Source organism: Mustelus asterias, chromosome 18, assembly GCF_964213995.1.
Source record: "Mustelus asterias chromosome 18, sMusAst1.hap1.1, whole genome shotgun sequence".
NCBI lineage: Eukaryota > Metazoa > Chordata > Chondrichthyes > Carcharhiniformes > Triakidae > Mustelus > Mustelus asterias.
The window spans coordinates 89,740,178-89,758,656 of record NC_135818.1 but is presented as its reverse complement, the minus strand read 5'-3'; the positions used below and the strand labels follow the sequence as shown (position 1 = coordinate 89,758,656).

At 53.0% G+C, this 18,479-nt stretch overlaps 1 protein-coding gene across 3 annotated transcripts in view; it reads right to left on the bottom strand.

Annotated features, from left to right (window-relative positions):
* LOC144507344 (G patch domain-containing protein 2-like) overlaps window positions 1-18,479 on the bottom strand; it is a 42,613-nt gene that overhangs the window by 10,600 nt on the left and 13,534 nt on the right. Inside the window, exons 4-9 of one of the 3 annotated variants that reach the window (XM_078234511.1) lie at window positions 14,284-14,460; window positions 13,428-13,507; window positions 11,060-11,130; window positions 6,950-7,025; window positions 2,997-3,082; window positions 2,192-2,277 (exon numbers count right to left, since the gene is read on the bottom strand). In XM_078234511.1, the coding sequence (XP_078090637.1) occupies window positions 2,192-2,277; window positions 2,997-3,082; window positions 6,950-7,025; window positions 11,060-11,130; window positions 13,428-13,507; window positions 14,284-14,460 (576 nt within the window). The remainder of the gene's footprint in view (window positions 1-2,191; window positions 2,278-2,996; window positions 3,083-6,949; window positions 7,026-11,059; window positions 11,131-13,427; window positions 13,508-14,283; window positions 14,461-18,479) is intronic. The other 2 variants (XM_078234515.1, XM_078234514.1) reach the window with 2 other exon arrangements.

The window sequence follows — 18,479 nt, the reverse complement described above, 5'->3', positions numbered from 1 at the left end:
TGCTCTCTCCTCATAGCCCTGTATCAATCCCAAACTAATCCCGCTGCCCTGTATCAATCCCACAACTAATCCCACTGCCCCCGCTCTCTCCCCATAGCCCTGTATCAATCCCAAACTAATCCCACAGCCCCGCTCGCTCCCCATAGTCCTGTATCAATCCCCAAACTAATCCCACTGCCCTGTACCAATCCCCAAACTAATCCCACTGCCCCCGTATCAATCCCACAACTAATCCCACTGCCCCCGCTCTCTCCCCATAGCCCTGTTTCAATCCCAAACTAATCCCACAGCCCCGCTCGCTCCCCATAGTCCTGTATCAATCCCCAAACTAATCCCACTGCCCTGTACCAATCCCCAAACTAATCCCACTGCCCCGTATCAATTCCCAAACTAATCCGACTGCCCCACTCTCTCCCCATAGCCCTGTATCAATCCTCAAACTAAACCCACTGCCCCGCTCTCTCCCCATAGCCCTATATCAATCCCCAAACTAATCCCACTGCCCCGCTCTTGCCCCATAGCCCTTCATCAATCCCAAACTAATCCCACTGCCCTGCTCTCTCCCCGTAGCTCTGTATCAATCCCCAAACTAGTCCCACTCCCCGTCTCTTCCCATAGCCCTGTATTAATCCTCAAACTAATCCTACTGCCCTGCTCTCTCCCCATAGCCCTGTATTAATCCTCAAACTAATCCTACTGCCCTGCTCTCTCTCCATTGCCCTGTATCAATCCCAAACTAATCCCACTGCCCCGCTCTCTACCCATAACCTGTATCAATCCTCAAACTAAACCCACTGCCCCGCTCTCTCCCCATAGCCCTGTATCAATCCCAAACTAATCCCACTGCCCCTCTCTCTCCCCATAGCCCTGCATCAATCCCAAACTAATCCCACTGCCCCACTCTCCCCCATAGCCCTGTATCAATCCCAAACTAATCCCACTGCCCCGCTCTCTCCCCGTAGCCCTGTATCAATCCCCAAACTATTTCCACTGCCCCTGCTCTCTCCTCATAACCCTGTATCAATCCCAAACTAATCCCACTGCCCCCGCTCTCTCCCCATAGCCCTGTATTCATCCTCAAACTAAACCCACAGCCCCTGCTCTCTCCCCATAGCCCTGTATCAATCCCCAAACTAATCCCACTGCCCCACTCTCTCCCCATAGCCCTGTATTGATCCTCAAACTAATTCCACTGCCCCGCTCTCTCCCTATAGCCCTGTATTAATCCTCAAACTAATCCCACTGCCCCACTCTCCCCCATAGTCCTGTATCAATCCCAAACTACTCCCACTGCCCCGCTCTCTCCCCATAGCCCTGTATCAATCCTCAAACTAATCCCACTGCCCCGCTCTCTCCCCATAGCCCTGTATCAATCCCAAACTAATCCCACTGCCCCGCTTTCTTTCTATAGCCCTGTTGCAATCACAAACCAGTGCCAGGCAATGATTATTTCCAACTATCGCTCTTTGACATTCAAGGGTATCACCATCACTGAATCCCCCACTATCAGCATCCTGGGGGTTACCATTGTCCAGGAAAAGGCTGGGAATTCTGCAAAGTGATTCCCCCTCCTGACTCCCCAAAGCCTGTCCACCAAGAAATAAATCAGGGAGTGTGATGCAATACACTTGCCTGGATGGGTGTGGCTCCAACAAAACTCAAGAAGCTGAACACCCCATCTACAAACATTCACTCCCTCCACCACTGATGCACAGTGGCAGCCGTGTGTACCATCGACAAGATGCACTGCAGGAAGTTTCAAAGATTGTTTAGATAGCACCTTCCAAACCCATGACCACTGCCAGCTAGAAGGACAAAAGCAGCAGATACCCGGGAACACCAGCACCCAGAGGTTCCCCTCCGAGCCACACAGCATCCTGACTTGGAAATACATCGCTGTTCTCTCACTGTCACTGGGTCAAGATCCTGGAACTCTCTCGCTAACAGCACTGTGGGTGTACCTACACCACATGGACCGCAGCGGTTGAAGGAGTCAGTTCATCAGCACCATCTCAATGACAGTTACGGATGGGCACCAAATGCTGGCCCAGCCAGTGACGCCCATGTCCCATGGAAAACGTTGGCCCCATTTGGTGTGGGCTGTACGGCAGACAGTTGGAATGGGGTAGGGAGTGCAGTGGAAGGTGATGTGGAGGTAGTGGGATTTGTGGCGAGGGACATTGATGATTACCTGAGGCAGGGCTGGTGACGGTTGCTGTTTTCCGTCTTCTTTTCACATCTCCAGTACACAACGAGCCAAGGTGGACACTAGTCTGTCTGTCCAGAACAAAGCATAGTCTGAATAAACAGCAGCAACTCCATCAAAACTATTCAGAACAGCAAATACACAACACAGCAGCTTCAACACCATGGAACTTGGCAGCACACCACTAGGTGGGGATTTGGGAAGAAATTTAGACATTGAACAAGTATTGGGCAGCTCTGAGGTCCTGAGATAATTCATCCCTTCCCCCTGAACCTGAAGTGATGGGACAGTGATCAGGAGCAGGAACCCTGGCTGATTTCCCCTCTCTCTCTAACCCAGGGATCACTGGACAGTGATCAGGAGCAGGAGCCCTGGCTGATTTCCCCTCTCTCTCTAACCCAGGGATCACTGGACATGGATCAGGAGCAGGAGCCCTGGCTGATTTCCCCCCCCTCTCTCTCTAACCCAGGGATCACTGGGCAGGGATCAGGAGCAGGAGCCCTGGCTGATTTCCCCTCTCTCTCTAACCCAGGGATCACTGGACAGGGATCAGGAGCAGGAACCCTGGCTGATTTCCCCTCTCTCTCTCTCTCTAACCCAGGGATCACTGGACAGGGATCAGGAGCAGGAACCCTGGCTGATTTCCCCCCCCTCTCTCTCTAACCCAGGGGTCACAGTGATTGGGAGCAGGAATCCTTTATCTTTAGCCCTCTTTTGGGCAGCGTTGCGGTTCAGTCAGGTTTAAGTGCTGCACTCGATGCTGTTACTGCACCAATGGACTGAGACTCACCTGGATTTGTTCTGAAGGCTGGAGCACTTCCTGTGAGAGTTATCAGTTAGAACCTCCAATGGGTACAGGGGCATCAAAGGGTTAAACTGCAAAGCAAAAGATGGCAAAGTGGTGATTTCAGCAAGACAGGGCACGCACAGAATCTGCATTCTCTGAGGGAGCAAGGCTCCAGAAACCTTACTGCGATAAGGGGACCAGGAAAAAACCGACACGTCTTGGGGCAGAGAGTCACAGAGAGACCCTCACCCTAATACCATCACCCCACCACAATATCACATAGCACTAGGACAGAATGGGGGGGGTCCCTACAGAACCGTCACTATACAACCCAACACCCAGCTGTTACAGTGTCCCCGTTCACCCTCACACCTGACCAGGATGATTAGACATCCCAATTCACCAATCGCAGCGAGATCTCCAGACAGGGTCAGGCTGTGTTAACACCGCCTTCACTCACCAGGAAGCAAGATTATTCCCTTGCTTATATTGCACATGTAGTGGAATATTCTATCACTGGGCAATACAGCAATGAGTTCAGAGAACGAAAGGGTTAAGATGACCAAAGGAACAAGGCAGGTCAAGAACTCCAAACTTTGAGCCAAGACCTTGGGGGCTAATATCAGGCAGCGCATGGGGGAATCTGATCCTCTCACATGAAGCAAGTGCTACAGAACCAAGGACAGTCAATGGGTTTGAGATACAGACCAGCCAATCTGCTTCTTGAGTAGGGATCAGGTCAGGGAGGGCCGAAGGGCTTCCTCCCGTTCCTGTGTCGCAGGCTTAAGGGGCTGAATGGAGTAAGGGGACGGGTGGAGAGGAGACTGAGCCGGAATGAGATACAGGCAGTGTGTGCAGTTGGGAATTTGGTCCATGTGGGAATTCTGAGCAGAGGGGGAAAGAGGTGCTCCTGTTTCTACTTTTCGCGGCCTCCAATGATTGGTGAGTTTCCTTCCTTTCTCCAAGTCATGTGAATGCAGCTTCCTGAGAGGCGATCACATTGAAACCGACACGATTCTGAAGGGGTTTGACAGGGTGGACGCTGAGAGATTGTTTCCCCTGGCTGGGGAATCTAAAACACGGGGGTACAGTCTCAGGATAAGAGGCCAATCATTTAGGACTGAGACAAGAAGAAATTACTTCACTCAAAGGGTTGTATATCTTTGGAATTCTCTCCCCAGAGGGTTGTGGATGCTCCATCATCGATATATTTAAGGCTGGAATAGAAAGGCTTTTGGTCTCTAAGAGAGTTCAGGGAAATCATGCTTGACGAATCTATTGGAATTCTTTGAGGATGTAACCAGTAGAGTTGACCGAGGAGAACCAGTGGATGTGGTTTTTTTAGACTTTCAGAAGGCTTTCGACAAGGTCTCACATAACAGACTACTATGTAATGTTAAAGTACATGGGATTGCAGGTAATGTCTTGAGATGGATAGAAAGCTGGTTAGCAGCTAGGAAGCAAAGAGTTGGATGAATGGGTATTTTTCTGATTGGCAGTCAGTGACTAGTGGGGTTCCACAGGGATCTGTGCTAGGATCCCAACTGTTCACATTATATATTAATGATTTGGAAGAGGGAACTGAATGTATTATCTCCAAATTTGCAGGTGATACAAAGTTGGGTGGGAGGGTGAGCTGTGAGGAGGATGCAGAGATGCTTCAGCGTGATTTGAACAGGCTGAGTGTGTGGGCATCTGCTTGGCAGATGCAGTATAATGTGGATGAATGTGAGGTTATCCACTTTGGTAGCAATAATAGGAAGGCAGATTATTATTTGAATGGGTGTAAATTGAGAGAGGTGGATACTCAACGAGACCTTGGCGTTCTCGGGCATCAGTCGCTGAAAGTAAGCGCACAGGTACAGCAGGCAGTAAAGAAGGCAAATAGTATGTTGGATTTGAGTATAGGGATAGGGATATTTTGCTGCAATTGTATAGGGCGTTGGTGAGGCCACATCTGGCTACACCTTGGCCTGATGACAGAAGCCAGAGGGTGGTTGTAGAGGATAGTTTTTCAAGCTGGAGACCTGTGACCAGCGGTGTGCCTCAGGGATTGGTGCTGCGTCCACTGTTATTTGTCATTTATATTAATGAGTTGAATGAGAATTTAGGAGGCATGGTTAGTAAGTTTGCAGATGACGCCAAGATTGGTGGCATCGTGGACAGTGAAGAAGGTTATTTTGGATTGCAACAGGATCTTGATCAATTGGGCCAGTGGGCTGACGAATGGCAATAGAGTTTAATTTAGATAAATGCGAGGTAATGCATTTTGGTAGATCGAACCAGAGTAGAACTCAGTTAATGGTACGGCACTGGGGAGAGTTACAGAACAAAGAGGTCTAGGGATATAGGTTCATAGCCCCTTGAAAGTGGAGTCACAGGTGGACAGAGTGGTGAAGAAGGCATTCGGCATGCTTGGTTTCATCGGTCAGAACATTGAATACAGGAGTTGGGACGTCTTGTTGAAGTTGTACAAGACATTGGTAAGGCCACACTTGGAATACTGTGTACAGTTCTGGTCACCCTATTATAGAAAGGATATTATTAAACTAGAAAGAGTGCAGAAAAGATTTACTCGGATGCTACCGGGACTTGATGGTTTGAGTTATAAGGAGAGGCTGGATAGACTTTTTTCCCTGGAGCATAGGTGGCTTAGGGGTGATCATATAGAGGTCTATAAAATAATGAGGGGCATAGATCAGCTAGATAGTCAATATGTTTTCCCAAAAGTAGGGGAGTCTAAAACTAGAGGGCATAGGTTTAAGGTGAGAGGGGAGAGATACAGAAGTGTCCAGAGGGGCAATTTTTTCACACAGAGGGTGGTGAGTGTCTGGAACAAGCTGCCAGAGGTAGTAGTAGAGGCGGATACAATTATATCTTTTAAAAAGCATTTAGATAGTTACATGGGTAAAATGGGTATAGAGGGATATGGGCCAAATGCGGGCAATTGGGATTAGTTTAGTGGTTAAAAAAAGGGCGGCATGGACAAGTTGGGCCGAAGGGCCTGTTTCCATGCTGTAAACCTCTATGACTCGATGATTGTGTGCAGTTTTGGTGTCCTATCTGAGGAAGGATGTTCTTGCTATAGAGGGAGAACAGTGAAGGTTTACCAGGCTGATTCCTGGGATGGCGGGTCTGTCATATGAGGAGAGACTAAGTCGGTTAGGATTATATTCACTGGAGTTTAGAAGAGTGAGAGGAGATCTCATAGAAGCTTATAAAATTCTAACACGATTAGACAGGGTAGATTCAGAAAGAATGTTCCCAATGGTGGGGGAGTCCAGAACTAGGGGTCATAGTTTGAGGATAAGGGGTAAACCTTTTAGAACTGAGGTGAGGAGAAATTTCTTCACCCAGAGGGCGGTGAATGTGTGGAATTCACTCCCATAGAATGTAGTTGAGGCCCAAACATTGTGTGATTTCAAGAAGAAATTAGATTTCGCTCTTGTGGCTAAAGGGATATGGGAGGAAGAGGGGGATCAGGATATTGAATTTGATGATCAGCCATGATCGAAATGATTGGTGGAGCAGGCTCGAAGGGCCGAATGGCCTCCTCCTGCTTCTAGTTTCTATGTTTCTGTGTTTCTATGTGGGAAGCGGGTAGGAAAATGGAGTTGCAGCCCAAAATCAGCCATGATCAGACTGAATAGTGATGCAGCCTCTAAGGGCCATGTGACCTACTCCTGCTGCTGTTCCTTTGTCCTTGTGATCTTGTGAATGGCCTCCTCCTGTTCCTGTGTAACAGGCTGAAGGAGGCTGAGTGGTCTCCTGTTACTACGAGCCTATACCGCAAAGATAACTCTCTCTCCACCCAACCCTCTCTGCCTTCTGCAAACATTTTCGAAGGGCGTTCCGCTCTCAAACTGACAACAGCTCAGAAGCCAAAGCTGAACTTTGAAAAACTCGAGAGGAAATTCAGCACCAGGATTAGCAGAAGAAGAAAGGCTTTCACTTACCCCTCGTAGGGGCTGGAGCCGGTTCAGCACACTCCACTCTCGGTACTGCCCCCTCACACAGAAGTTTCTCCGCAATCTACAGCAAGGAGGATAATCATCTCAATACAGTCCTAATCTTCGAGCACTCAGAGAGTTAGATATACCTCGCTCCCAGCACCACCCCCCCTCGCTCCCCGGCTCCCTTGCTCCCTGACGCCACTCCCCTCGCTCCCTCCCCTCACATCCCGGCCCCCCCCTCACTTCCCGGCCCCCCCCCTCGCTCCCCGGCCACTCCCGTTCGAATCCCGGACCCCCCCTCGCTCCACGGGCCCCCCCCCACCTTGCTCCCCGGCCCCCTCCCTCGCTCCCCAGCAGCCCCCTCCCTCGCTCCCCGGCTCCACCCCCTTGCTCCCCGACTCCCCCCCCTCACTCCCCGGCTCCCGCCTCGCTCCCCGGCTCCCCCCCCTCGCTCCCTGGCTCCCCCCCCTCGCTCCCCGCCCCACCCCGTCACTCCCGCCCCTTGCTCCCCAGCTCCCCCCCTCACTCCCCGGCTCCCCCCCTCGCTCCCCGGCTCCCCCCTCGCTCCCCCGCCCCACCCCGTCACTCCCCCACCCCCCCCTGCCCCGTCCCAGCTCCCCCCCTCGCTCCCCCTGCTCCCCCCCCTCCCCCCGCTCCCTCGCTCCCCGCTCCCCCCCCCCCCCTCGCTCCCCGCCGCCCCCTCGCTCCCCTCGCCCGCGCCCCCCTCCGCTCCCGCGGCGCCCCCTCGCTCCCCGGCGCCCCCTCGCTCCCCGGCCACCCCCTCGCTCCCCGGCCGCCCCCTCGCTCCCCGGCCGCCCCCTCGCTCCCCGGCGCCCCCTCGCTCCCCGGCTGCCCCCTCCCCCCCCCCCCATCGCTCCCCGGCCGCCCCTCGCTCCCCGGCCGCCCCCTCGCTCCCCGGCCGCCCCCTCGCTCCCCGGTCGCCCCCTCCTCCCCGGCCGCCCCCTCGCTCCCCCCCCTCGCTCCCCGGCCGCCCCCTCCTCCCCGGCCGCCCCTCGCTCCCCGGCCGCCCCCTCGCTCCCCGGAACCCCTCACTCCCGGCCGCCCCCTCGCTCCCCGCCGCCCCCTCACTCCCCGGAACCCCTCACTCCCCGGCACCCCCCCCTCGCTCCCTGGCCCCCTTGGTCAGCGGCTCCCTCCCCCCTCACTCCGTGCCCCCCCTTGCTCCGCAGCCCCCACCTCCTCCCCTGGCCTCCCCTCTCACTCCCCGGCACCCCCCTCGCTCCCCGGCCCTCCCCCGCTCCGTGGCACCCCCTCGCTCTGCACCCCCCTCGCTCCGCGCCCCCCCCCTCGCACCACAGCCCCCCTCGCTCCCCGGCCCCCCCTCACTTCCCGGCCTCCACCTCGCTCCACGGCCCCCCTCGCTCCTTGGCCCCCCCCCCCCTTGCTCCACAGCCCCCCTCGCTCACAGCCCCCCCTCACTCCGCGGCCCTCCCCTCGCTCCCTGTCCCCCCCCCCCTTCGCTCCCGGCCCCCATCTCTCCTGGATCCAAGCTCTCTTCCTGACCGAGATAGGGAAAGTCAGCCAGAAATCATTCTGGACATTGGGTGAAATGTTCCGCATCCAGCGAGAGTAACTGAGGCAGCGAGAACACCAGCTGCAGCAATCAGATCAACCTGAGGACGTGGCGGGAACCTGACTGAGAGTTTCAGCTGCTTGAGATAGAATCACACTGAGCATTCCCATTCCGACACAACTAAAGTGACTGAGCTGCAGGGAGACATACACGGGGTAAAGTTCTGTCAGCGACTGTGACAATAAACCTGCAGCATCGTCACATCACACGGCTTGGTGTCCTGGTCACCACAAAGGAAATGCAGCCAAGGTTCACCAGACTGATTTCTGGGAAGGCAGGATTGGTATTTGAGGGGAGATTGGGTCGACTGGGCCTGGATTTACTTAAATTTAGAAGAATGAGACGGGATGTCACTGAAATGTATAAAATTCTGACAGGGCTGGACAATGAAGAAAGTTATCTCCAATTGCAACGGGATCTTGATCAATTGGGCCAGTGGGCTGACGAATGGCAGATGGAGTTTAATTTAGACAAATGCGAGGTGATGCATTTTGGTAGATTGAACCAGGGCAGGACTTACTCAGTTAATGGTAGGGCACTGGGGAGAGTTACAGAACAAAGAGATCTCGGGGTACATGTTCATAGCTCCTTGAAAGTGGAGTCACAGGTGGACAGAGTGGTGAAGAAGGCATTCGGCATGCTTGGTTTCATCGGTCAGAACACTAAATACAGGAGTTGGGACATCTTGTTGAAGTTGTACAAGACATTGGTAAGGCCACACTTGGAATACTGTGTGCAATTCTGGTCACCCTATTATAGAAAGGATATTATTAGAACATAGAAAAACTACAGCACAAACAGGCCCTTCGGCCCACAAGTTGTGCCGAACACATCCCTACCTTCTAGCCCTACCTATAACCCTGCATCCTATTACGCTCCATGTACTCATCCAGGAGTCTCTTAAAAGACCCCATTGAGTTTGCCTCCACCACCACTGACGGCAGCCGATTCCATTCGCCCACCACCCTCTGTGTGAAAAACTTCCCCCTAACATTTCCCCTGTACCTACCCCCCAGCACCTTAAACCTGTGTCCTCTCGTAGCAGACATTTCCACCCTGGGAAAAAGCCTCTGAGAGTCCACCCGATCTATGCGTCTCAACATCTTATACACCTCTATTAGGTCTCCTCTCATCCTTTGTCTCTCCAAGGAGAAAAGACCGAGCTCCCTCAGCCTATCCTCATAAGGCAAGCCACTCAATCCAGGCAACATCCTTGTAAATCTCCTCTGCACCCTTTCAATCTTTTCCACATCCTTCCTATAGTGAGGCGACCAGAACTGAGCACAGTATTCCAAGTGGGGTCTGACGAGGGTCTTATATAGCTGCATCATTAACCCCGGACTCCTAAACTCAATCCCTCGATTGATAAAGGCCAGCACACCATACGCCTTCTTAACCACCTCCTCCACCTTCGGGGCCGATTTTAGAGTCCTATGGACCTGGACCCCAAGGTCCTTCTGATCCTCTACAGTACTAAGAGTCTTTCCCTTTATATTGTACTCCTTCATCCCATTTGACCTGCCAAAATGGACCACTACGCATTTATCTGGGTTGAACTTGTCCGCCCAGTCTTGCATTTCTATTAAACTAGAAAGAGTGCAGAAAAGATTTACTAGGATGCTACCTGGACTTGATGGTTTATAGTTATAAGGAGAGGCTGGGACTTTTTTCTCTGGAGTGTAGAAGGCTGAGGGGTGATCTTATAGAGGTTTATAAAATAATGAGGGGCATAGATCAGCTAGATAGTCAATATCTTTTCCCAAAGATAGGGGAGTCTAAAACTAGAGGGCATAGGTTTAAGGTGAGAGGGGAGAGATACAAAAGTGTCCAGAGAGGCAATTTTTTCACACAGAGGTGGTGAGTGTCTGGAACAAGCTGCCAGAGGTAGTAGTAGAGGCGGGTACTATTTTGTCTTTTAAAAAGCATTTAGATAGTTACATGGGTGCAATGGTTATAGAGGGATATGGGCCAAATGCGGGCAATTGGGACTAGCTTAGGGATTGAAAAAAAAAGGGCGGCGTGGACAAGTTGGGCCGAAGGGCCTGTTTCCGTGCTGTAAATCTCTGTGACTCTATGACTGGGACAGGAATGTTGTTTCCTTTGGCTGGGTAGGGGGGTTCTAGAATAAGGGGTCACAGTCTCAGGATACGGGAGAGGCCATTTAGTACCGAGACGAGAAACCCTTCACTCACAGAGTTGTGAACTGTGCAATTCTCTACCACAGAAAGCTGTGGACACCAAGTCACTGAATATACTTAAGAAGGAAATAGATTTCTCGACACTAAATGTGGTAAGTGGTGTGGGGAGAGAGCAGGAGAATAAAGAGTCAGCCATGATTATGTTGGATGGTGGAGCAGGCTCGAGGGGCTGAATGGCCTATATTCAGTGACTTGGCCTCCATACTCTTCTGTGGTAGAGAATTCGACAGGTTCACCGCTATTTGCTGTGCTTCTGTTACACGGTGTCCAGCACAAGGGGACATTAAAGGCTGCCTTGAAAGATTGAATATTGCCACTTACTCCTTCTGATAGGGGTCCTGTCCAAAGTGACTCACTCGCTCATTTGGGATCACACCGACAGGCCCCTCCTGCTAGAACAGACAGGCACAAGTTACTTCACTGAACCACAACTCACAGAAGGTGGCCAATCGGCCCATCTCACTGATGATATCTCTTTCAAAGAGCTATCCAATTCCTCCCACTCTTTTCCTGTTCTTATCCAGTCCTTATTCATTCTCTCCAACTGGAAAAGGCACGGTTTGTAAATCCAGCTGGAGTCTGTAGTGAGAGGCCGGTTTCTGATATTGAAGGAGGCAGCGATCAGCTCCAACTCTCTCTCTCCTTCGCAGCTTTCTCTCCCTGTCTACCTCTTCTCTCTGCATCTGTCTCTCCCTCCATCCCCTCACACTCCCTCTCCCTCCTCCTCCTCCCACTTCCTTCCTTTTTGCCCATCCCCCCCTCCTGCTTCTATCCATTCAACCCCCTCTGTCTCTTCCACCCTTCTCTCTCTCGTCCTTTCCTATCTGTGTGTCCATCTCTTTTCCTTCTCTCCTGTCTGTAGGATGTTGTCGTGTGTCAGGCTTCCCTCCATCATAACAGTGACCACACTGCCAGGATCCTGCATTGCGTGAGGTTGTGAAAGGAATTGCGTCAATACAAGCTGCTTGTTTTCGGGTTAGCACTGAGAGTGTTAACTTGCTGGCTGGAAAATTCATCCTGGATTTAATTGTTGATTTCCAAAATGAGACATTCTGTCAATCAGTTTGGAGATTACTCAGACAAGACTCGCTGGAACTGAACAGAAGCCAATGTCTTCAAATTATCAGCTAATAACTCACCATTGACATGCTAACTGTTTACATTTCAATTATTCTTGATCACTTAGTAATAGAAGCGTTTGACTTCACTCATTCACACACAGCAGCCTCATTATTTATCAGTTCAATTATATTGCCCAGAATACAGCTCACAACCCCAAAATAGCCAACTCCCAGCTCGCTGGGATCAGGGAGAATTAATGAGCAGAGTATAGTTTCACACTATCCACAGGAGAACTGATACAAGAGGCATGGATCAGAGAGAGAGGGTGAGGGCGGGCAAGTGAGAGGCAGAGTGAGAGGCAGAGGGAGAGGCAGAGGGAGAGTGAGAGGCAGAGGGAGAGTGAGAGGCAGAGGGAGAGTGAGAGGCAGAGGGAGAGTGAGAGGCAGAGGGAGAGTGAGAGGCAGAGGGAGAGTGAGAGGCAGAGGGAGAGTGAGAGAAATAACTCAGGAAAAGAGGAAGCGGAGGTTGTTACAGGCGATTGCCCGGAATCTGCTCACACCACAGGCAGGACAGGTGTGATACAAGCATGTGAAGACAGGGCGGACACGGTGACACTCTGGACACATTTCACACTGTCCCTCCCCATCCCCCAGCCCCTCCCACCCCATCCCCTCCCTCCCCACCCCCTCCCTCCCCACCCCCCAGCCCCTCCCTCCCCACCCCCTCCCTCCCCATCCCGCAGCCCCTCCCTCCCCAACACCCAGCCCCTCCCTCCCCATCCCCTCCCTCCCCAACCCCCAGCCCCTCCCTCCCCAACCCCCAGCCCCTCCCTCCCCAACCCCCAGCCCCTCCCTCCCCATCCCCTCCCTCCCCATCCCCCAGCCCCTCCCTCCCCATCCCCTCCCTCCCCATCTCCCAGCCCCTCCCTCCCCATCCCGCAGCCCCTCCCTCCCCAACCCACAGCCCCTCCCTCCCCACCCCCCAGCTCCTCCCTCCCCAACCCCCAGCCCCTCCCTCCCCACCCCCCAGCTCCTCCCTCCCCACCCCCCAGCCCCTCCCTCCCCAACCCCCAGCCCCTCCCTCCCCACCCCCCAGCCCCTCCCTCCCCACCCCCCAGCCCCTCCCTCCCCAACCCCCAGCCCCTCCCTCCCCAACCCCCAGCCCCTCCCTCCCCAACCCCCAGCCCCTCCCTCCCCATCCCCTCCCTCCCCATCCCCCAGCCCCTCCCTCCCCATCCCCTCCCTCCCCATCTCCCAGCCCCTCCCTCCCCATCCCGCAGCCCCTCCCTCCCCAACCCCCAGCCCCTCCCTCCCCACCCCCAGCCCCTCCCTCCCCACCCCCCAGCCCCTCCCTCCCCAACCCCCAGCCCCTCCCTCCCCAACCCCCAGCCCCTCCCTCCCCAACCCCCAGCCCCTCCCTCCCCAACCCCCAGCCCCTCCCTCCCTCCCCATCCTCTGGAACCTCCCTCCCAGCCCCAAGGCTTCCCCCTCCCCAGCCCGTGCATCGCCCCTCCCCACGCCAGCCCCTCCCTCCCCATCCCCCAGCACCCCCTCCCCATCCCGCAGCCCTTCCCTCCCTCCCCATCCCCCAGCCCCTGGGTCATTCCTCCCAGCACCATAAACATTACCTTGCCTGTGAGACGTCTCCGCCCTTTCCGTATACAGCGGGCTGCAATCCCTGGGAGGCGGTTCAGCCGAGCGTGATAACCTGAGGGAGCAGTAAACAAATCTGTCACCAAACACAGCAAACCCTAGAGCAGTGGGCACCACAGAAAGGGTGGGTGATGAGAGTGGGTGAGTGATGGGTGGGGGTGGGTGATGGGTGGGTGATGGGAGTGGGTGGGTGATGGGTGGGTGTGGGTGATGGGTGGGTGATGGGTGGGGGTGGGTGATGGGTGGGTGATGGGAGTGGGTGGGTGATGGGTGGGTGTGGGTGATGGGTGGGTGATGGGTGGGGGTGGGTGATGGGTGGGTGATGGGAGTGGGTGGGTGATGGGTGGGTGTGGGTGATGGGTGGGTGATGGGAGTGGGTGGGTGATGGGTGGGGGTGGGTGATGGGTGGGTGATGGGAGTGGGTGGGTGATGGGAATGGGTGGGGGTGGGTGATGGGAATGGGTGGGTGATGGGTGGGGGTGGGTGATGGGTGGGTGATGGGAGTGGGTGGGTGATGGGAATGGGTGGGGGTGGGTGATGGGAATGGGTGGGTGATGGGTGGGGGTGGGTGATGAGAGTGGGTGGGTGATCGGTGGGGGTGGGTGATGGGTGGGTGATGGGAGTGGGTGGGTGATGGGTGGGGGTGGGTGATGGGAATGGGTGGGTGATGGGTGGGGGTGGGTGATGGGTGGGGGTGAGTGATGGTGGGGGAGGGTGATGGGTGGGGGTGGGTGATGGGTGGGTGTGGGGAGGGTGATGGGTGGCGGGGGGGGGGTTGGGTCTACATCACGCTTAGGGTCTGCTCCGACATTCCTGCTGACCTCTCCTCACCTCTCTGTGCCGGCCGAGAGGGAAGCAGGAAAGCAGGTGAGGTATACTGTCCGACAGCCTGGTCTTCATCTGCCAGTGGCGGTTTGAGCTGTGTGTCACAGTGAGGGAGCAGCTTGGGAATACGGAATCCTTGTTCACATTCACCCTCGTAGAACCAGTCACTCTGCTCATCATCACCTGTGGATGCACAGTACAGGACACGAATCAGCATCCCAATTACAGTGCAAATCCAGAGAGTAAACCCCAAACAGGAAGCATAACCCCCACATACCCCGGGAATGGGCAGGAGTTGCAGCGGGGTTGAGTTTAGAAACTCACATGAACTCCTCCGTTTTACCAAAAAGAACAAGCTCTCGTTTCTCGAGTGCCTTTTCTGACCTCAGAATCTCCCAAAGACAGTGAAATATCTTTGAAATGTAGTCCCCTCTCTAGCAGCACTGTGGGTGTACCTACAGCATGTGGACTGCAGCGGCTCAAGAACCAGCTGAAGGGCAATTAGGGATGGGCAATAAATACTGGCCTCGCCAGCGACAAATAAAGAAACATCTACAATGGATGTCACATCTGTTTGCAGCAGCTTGCTCTCTGCAGATTGGCTGCACTGAAGAAAGATCCTGAGTTTTTCCAGCATTTCCTATTTTTATTTCAAGTTTGCAGCACCTGCAGAGTTTTGTTTGTGACAGTGACGGATTTCTGAACTATTTCTTTGACCACAAACGGGGCATCCTCGGGCAACTCTCCAATGCTCTCCGCACAGAGACACAACCAGCTCAGCACAGATAAGAGGCGTGGGGCTGAAAGGTTCATGGTCTCTCGAGCAAACTCTGAGCAGAAAAACTGACTGACTCTCTTGTCTCCTCCGCCCAATCTGGCCATTCCTCCATTTCCCTCATTGCCCCCCCACTCCCCCCCGAAATACAACTCCCAATGCACCAAACTGTCACTCACCTCGTATCACTGCCGTTACAGACTTGTTCAGACAAAGTGTTCTGACAACTGTTAAATTTCTTGCCACTTCCAAAGCCAATGTGATTAGCAAACCTTTCACTCCTCATTAACTCAAACCGACAAGTTCTCATTAACACAGACACGCAGCTAACAACTGCAGCCCTGAGAAACCGTATCCAAACGTGCCTGCTGCAACTCTCTACCTTGTCCTGACTCACTCAGTGTCACTGTTTAAACTGTTTAACCCAGTGCACCCAGACCTCAGGGCACATGGGGCACCGCCAAGGCTACTTGAGGAATCAGTGTGACTCAGTCACCGCTCCCTGAGATTACAACTGGGAGGTCGAGAGATATCCCTGGGACAGGGGCGACAAAAAGACACAAACCTCATGTTACTCCTTCTGGGTAATTATTCCTTCTACACTGTCCCCATCAAACACTCCCAGGACAGGTACAGCACGGGGTTATAGAACATAGAACATTACAGCGCAGTACAGGACCTTCGGCCCTCGATGTTGCGCCAACCAGTGAAACCAATCTAAAGCCCCTCTAATCTACACTATTCCAATATCATCCATATGTTTATCCAATAACCATTTGAATGCTCTTAATGTTGACGAGTCCACTACTGCTGCAGGCAGGGCATTCCACGCCCTTGCTACTCTCTGAGTAAAGAACCTACCTCCAACATCTGTCCTATATCTATCATCCCTCAATTTAAAGCTATGTCCCCTCGTGCTAGCCATCACCATCCGAGGAAAAAGGCTCTCACTATCCACCCTATCTAATCCTCTGATCATCTTGTATGCCTTTATTAAGTCACCTCTTAACCTTCTTCTCGCTAACAAAAACAACCTCAAGTCCCTCAGCCTTTCCTCATACGATTTTCCCACCATACCAGGCAACATCCTGGTAAATCTCCTCTGCACCCTTTCCAACACTTCCACATCTTTCCTATAATGCGGCGACCAGAACTGTACGCAATACTCCAAGTGCGGCCGCACCAGAGTTTTGTACAGTTGCAGCATGACCTCCTGGCTCCGAAACTCAATCCCTCTACCAATAAAAGCTAACACACCGTGCACCTTCTTAACAACCCTATCAACCTGGGTGCCAACTTTCAGGGATCTATGCACATGGACACCCAGATCCCTCTGTTCATCCACACTACCAAGTATCTTACCATTAGCCCAGTACTCTGTATTCCTGTTACTCCTTCCAAAATGAATCACCTCACACTTTTCCACGTTAAACTCCATTTGCCACCTCTCAGCCCAGCTCTGCAGCTTATCTATGTTCCTCTGTAACCTGCCACTCCCCTCCGCACTGTCCACAACTTCACCGACTTTAGTGTCATCTGCAAATTTACTAATCCATCCTTCTACGCCCTCATCCAGGCCATTTATAAAAATGACAAACAGCAGAGGCCCCAAAACAGATCCTTGCGGTACACCACTAGTTACTGAACTCCAGGATGAACATTTCCCATCAACCACCACCCTCTGTCTTCTTACAGCTAGCCAATTCCTGATCCAAACCACTAAATCACCCTCAATCCTATGTGTCCGTATTTTCTGCAAAAGCTTACCATGGGGAACCTTATCAAACGCTTTGCTGAAATCCATATACACCACATCAACTGCTTTACCCTCATCCACCTCTTTGGTCACCTTCTCAAAGAACTCAATAGGTTTGTGAGGCACGACCTACCCTTCACAAAACCGTGCTGACTATCCCTAATCAAATTATTCCTTTCTAGGTGATTATAAATCCTATCTTTTATAATCCTTTCCAATACTTTGCCCACAACAGAAGTAAGGCTCACCGGTCTATAATTACCAGGGTTGTCCCTACTCCCCTTCTTGAACAAGGGGACAACATTTGCTATCTTCCAGTCTTCTGGCACTGTTCCTGTAGACAATGACGACACAAAGATCAAAGCCAAAGGCTCTGCAATCTCCTCTCTAGCCTCCCAGAGAATCCTGGGATAAATCCCATCCGGCCCAGGGGACTTATCTAATTTTACCCTTTCCAGAATCGCCAACACCTCCTCCTTATGAACCTCAATCCCGTCCAGTCAACAGCCTGCATCTCAGTACTCCCCTCGACATCACTGTCCCTCTCCTGTGTGAATACCGACGAAAAATATTCATTTAGTGCCTCTCCTATCTCTTCAGACTCCACGCACAACTTCTCACTCCTGTCCTTGACTGGCCCTAATCTTACCCAAGTCATTCTTTTACTCCTGACATACCTATAGAAAGCTTTAGGGTTTTCCTTGATCCTACCTGCCAAAGACTTCTCATGTCCCCTCCTGGCTCTTCTTAACTCTTTCTTTAGGTCCTTCCTGGCTAACTTGTAAATAGATACAGGGTTAGATACAGAGTAAAGCTCTCTCTGCACTGTCCCCACCAAACACTCTCAGGAATGGCACAGCACGGGGTTAGATACAGAGTAAAGCTCCCTCTACACTGTCCCCATCAAACACTCCCAGGACAGGTACAGCACGGGGTTAGATACAGAGTAAAGCTCCCTCTACACTGTCCCCCATCAAGCACTCCCAGGACAGGTACAGCACGGGGTTAGATACAGAGTAAAGCTCCCTCTACACTGTCCCCATCAAACACTCCCAGGACAGGTACAGCATGGGGTTAGATACAGAGTAAAGCTCCCTCTACACTGTCCCCATCAAACACTCCCAGGACAGGTACAGCATGGGGTTAGATACAGAGTAAAGCTCCCTCTACACTGTCCCCATCAAACACTCCCAGGACAGGTACAGCACAGGGTTAGATACAGAGTAAAGCTCCCTCTACACTGTCCCCATCAAACACTCCCAGGACAGGTACAGCATGGGGTTAGATACAGAGTAAAGCTCCCTCTACACTGTCCCCCATCAAACAGTCCCAGGACAGGTACAGCACGGGGTTAGATACAGAGTAAAGCTCCCTCTACACTGTCCCCCATCAAACACTCCCAGGACAGGTACAGCATGGGGTTAGATACAGAGTAAAGCTCCCTCTACACTGTCCCCATCAAACACTCCCAGGACAGGTACAGCATGGGGTTAGATACAGAGTAAAGCTCCCTCTACACTGTCCCCCATCAAACAGTCCCAGGACAGGTACAGCACGGGGTTAGATACAGAGTAAAGCTCCCTCTACACTGTCCCCCATCAAACACTCCCAGGACAGGTACAGCATGGGGTTAGATACAGAGTAAAGCTCCCTCTACACTGTCCCCCATCA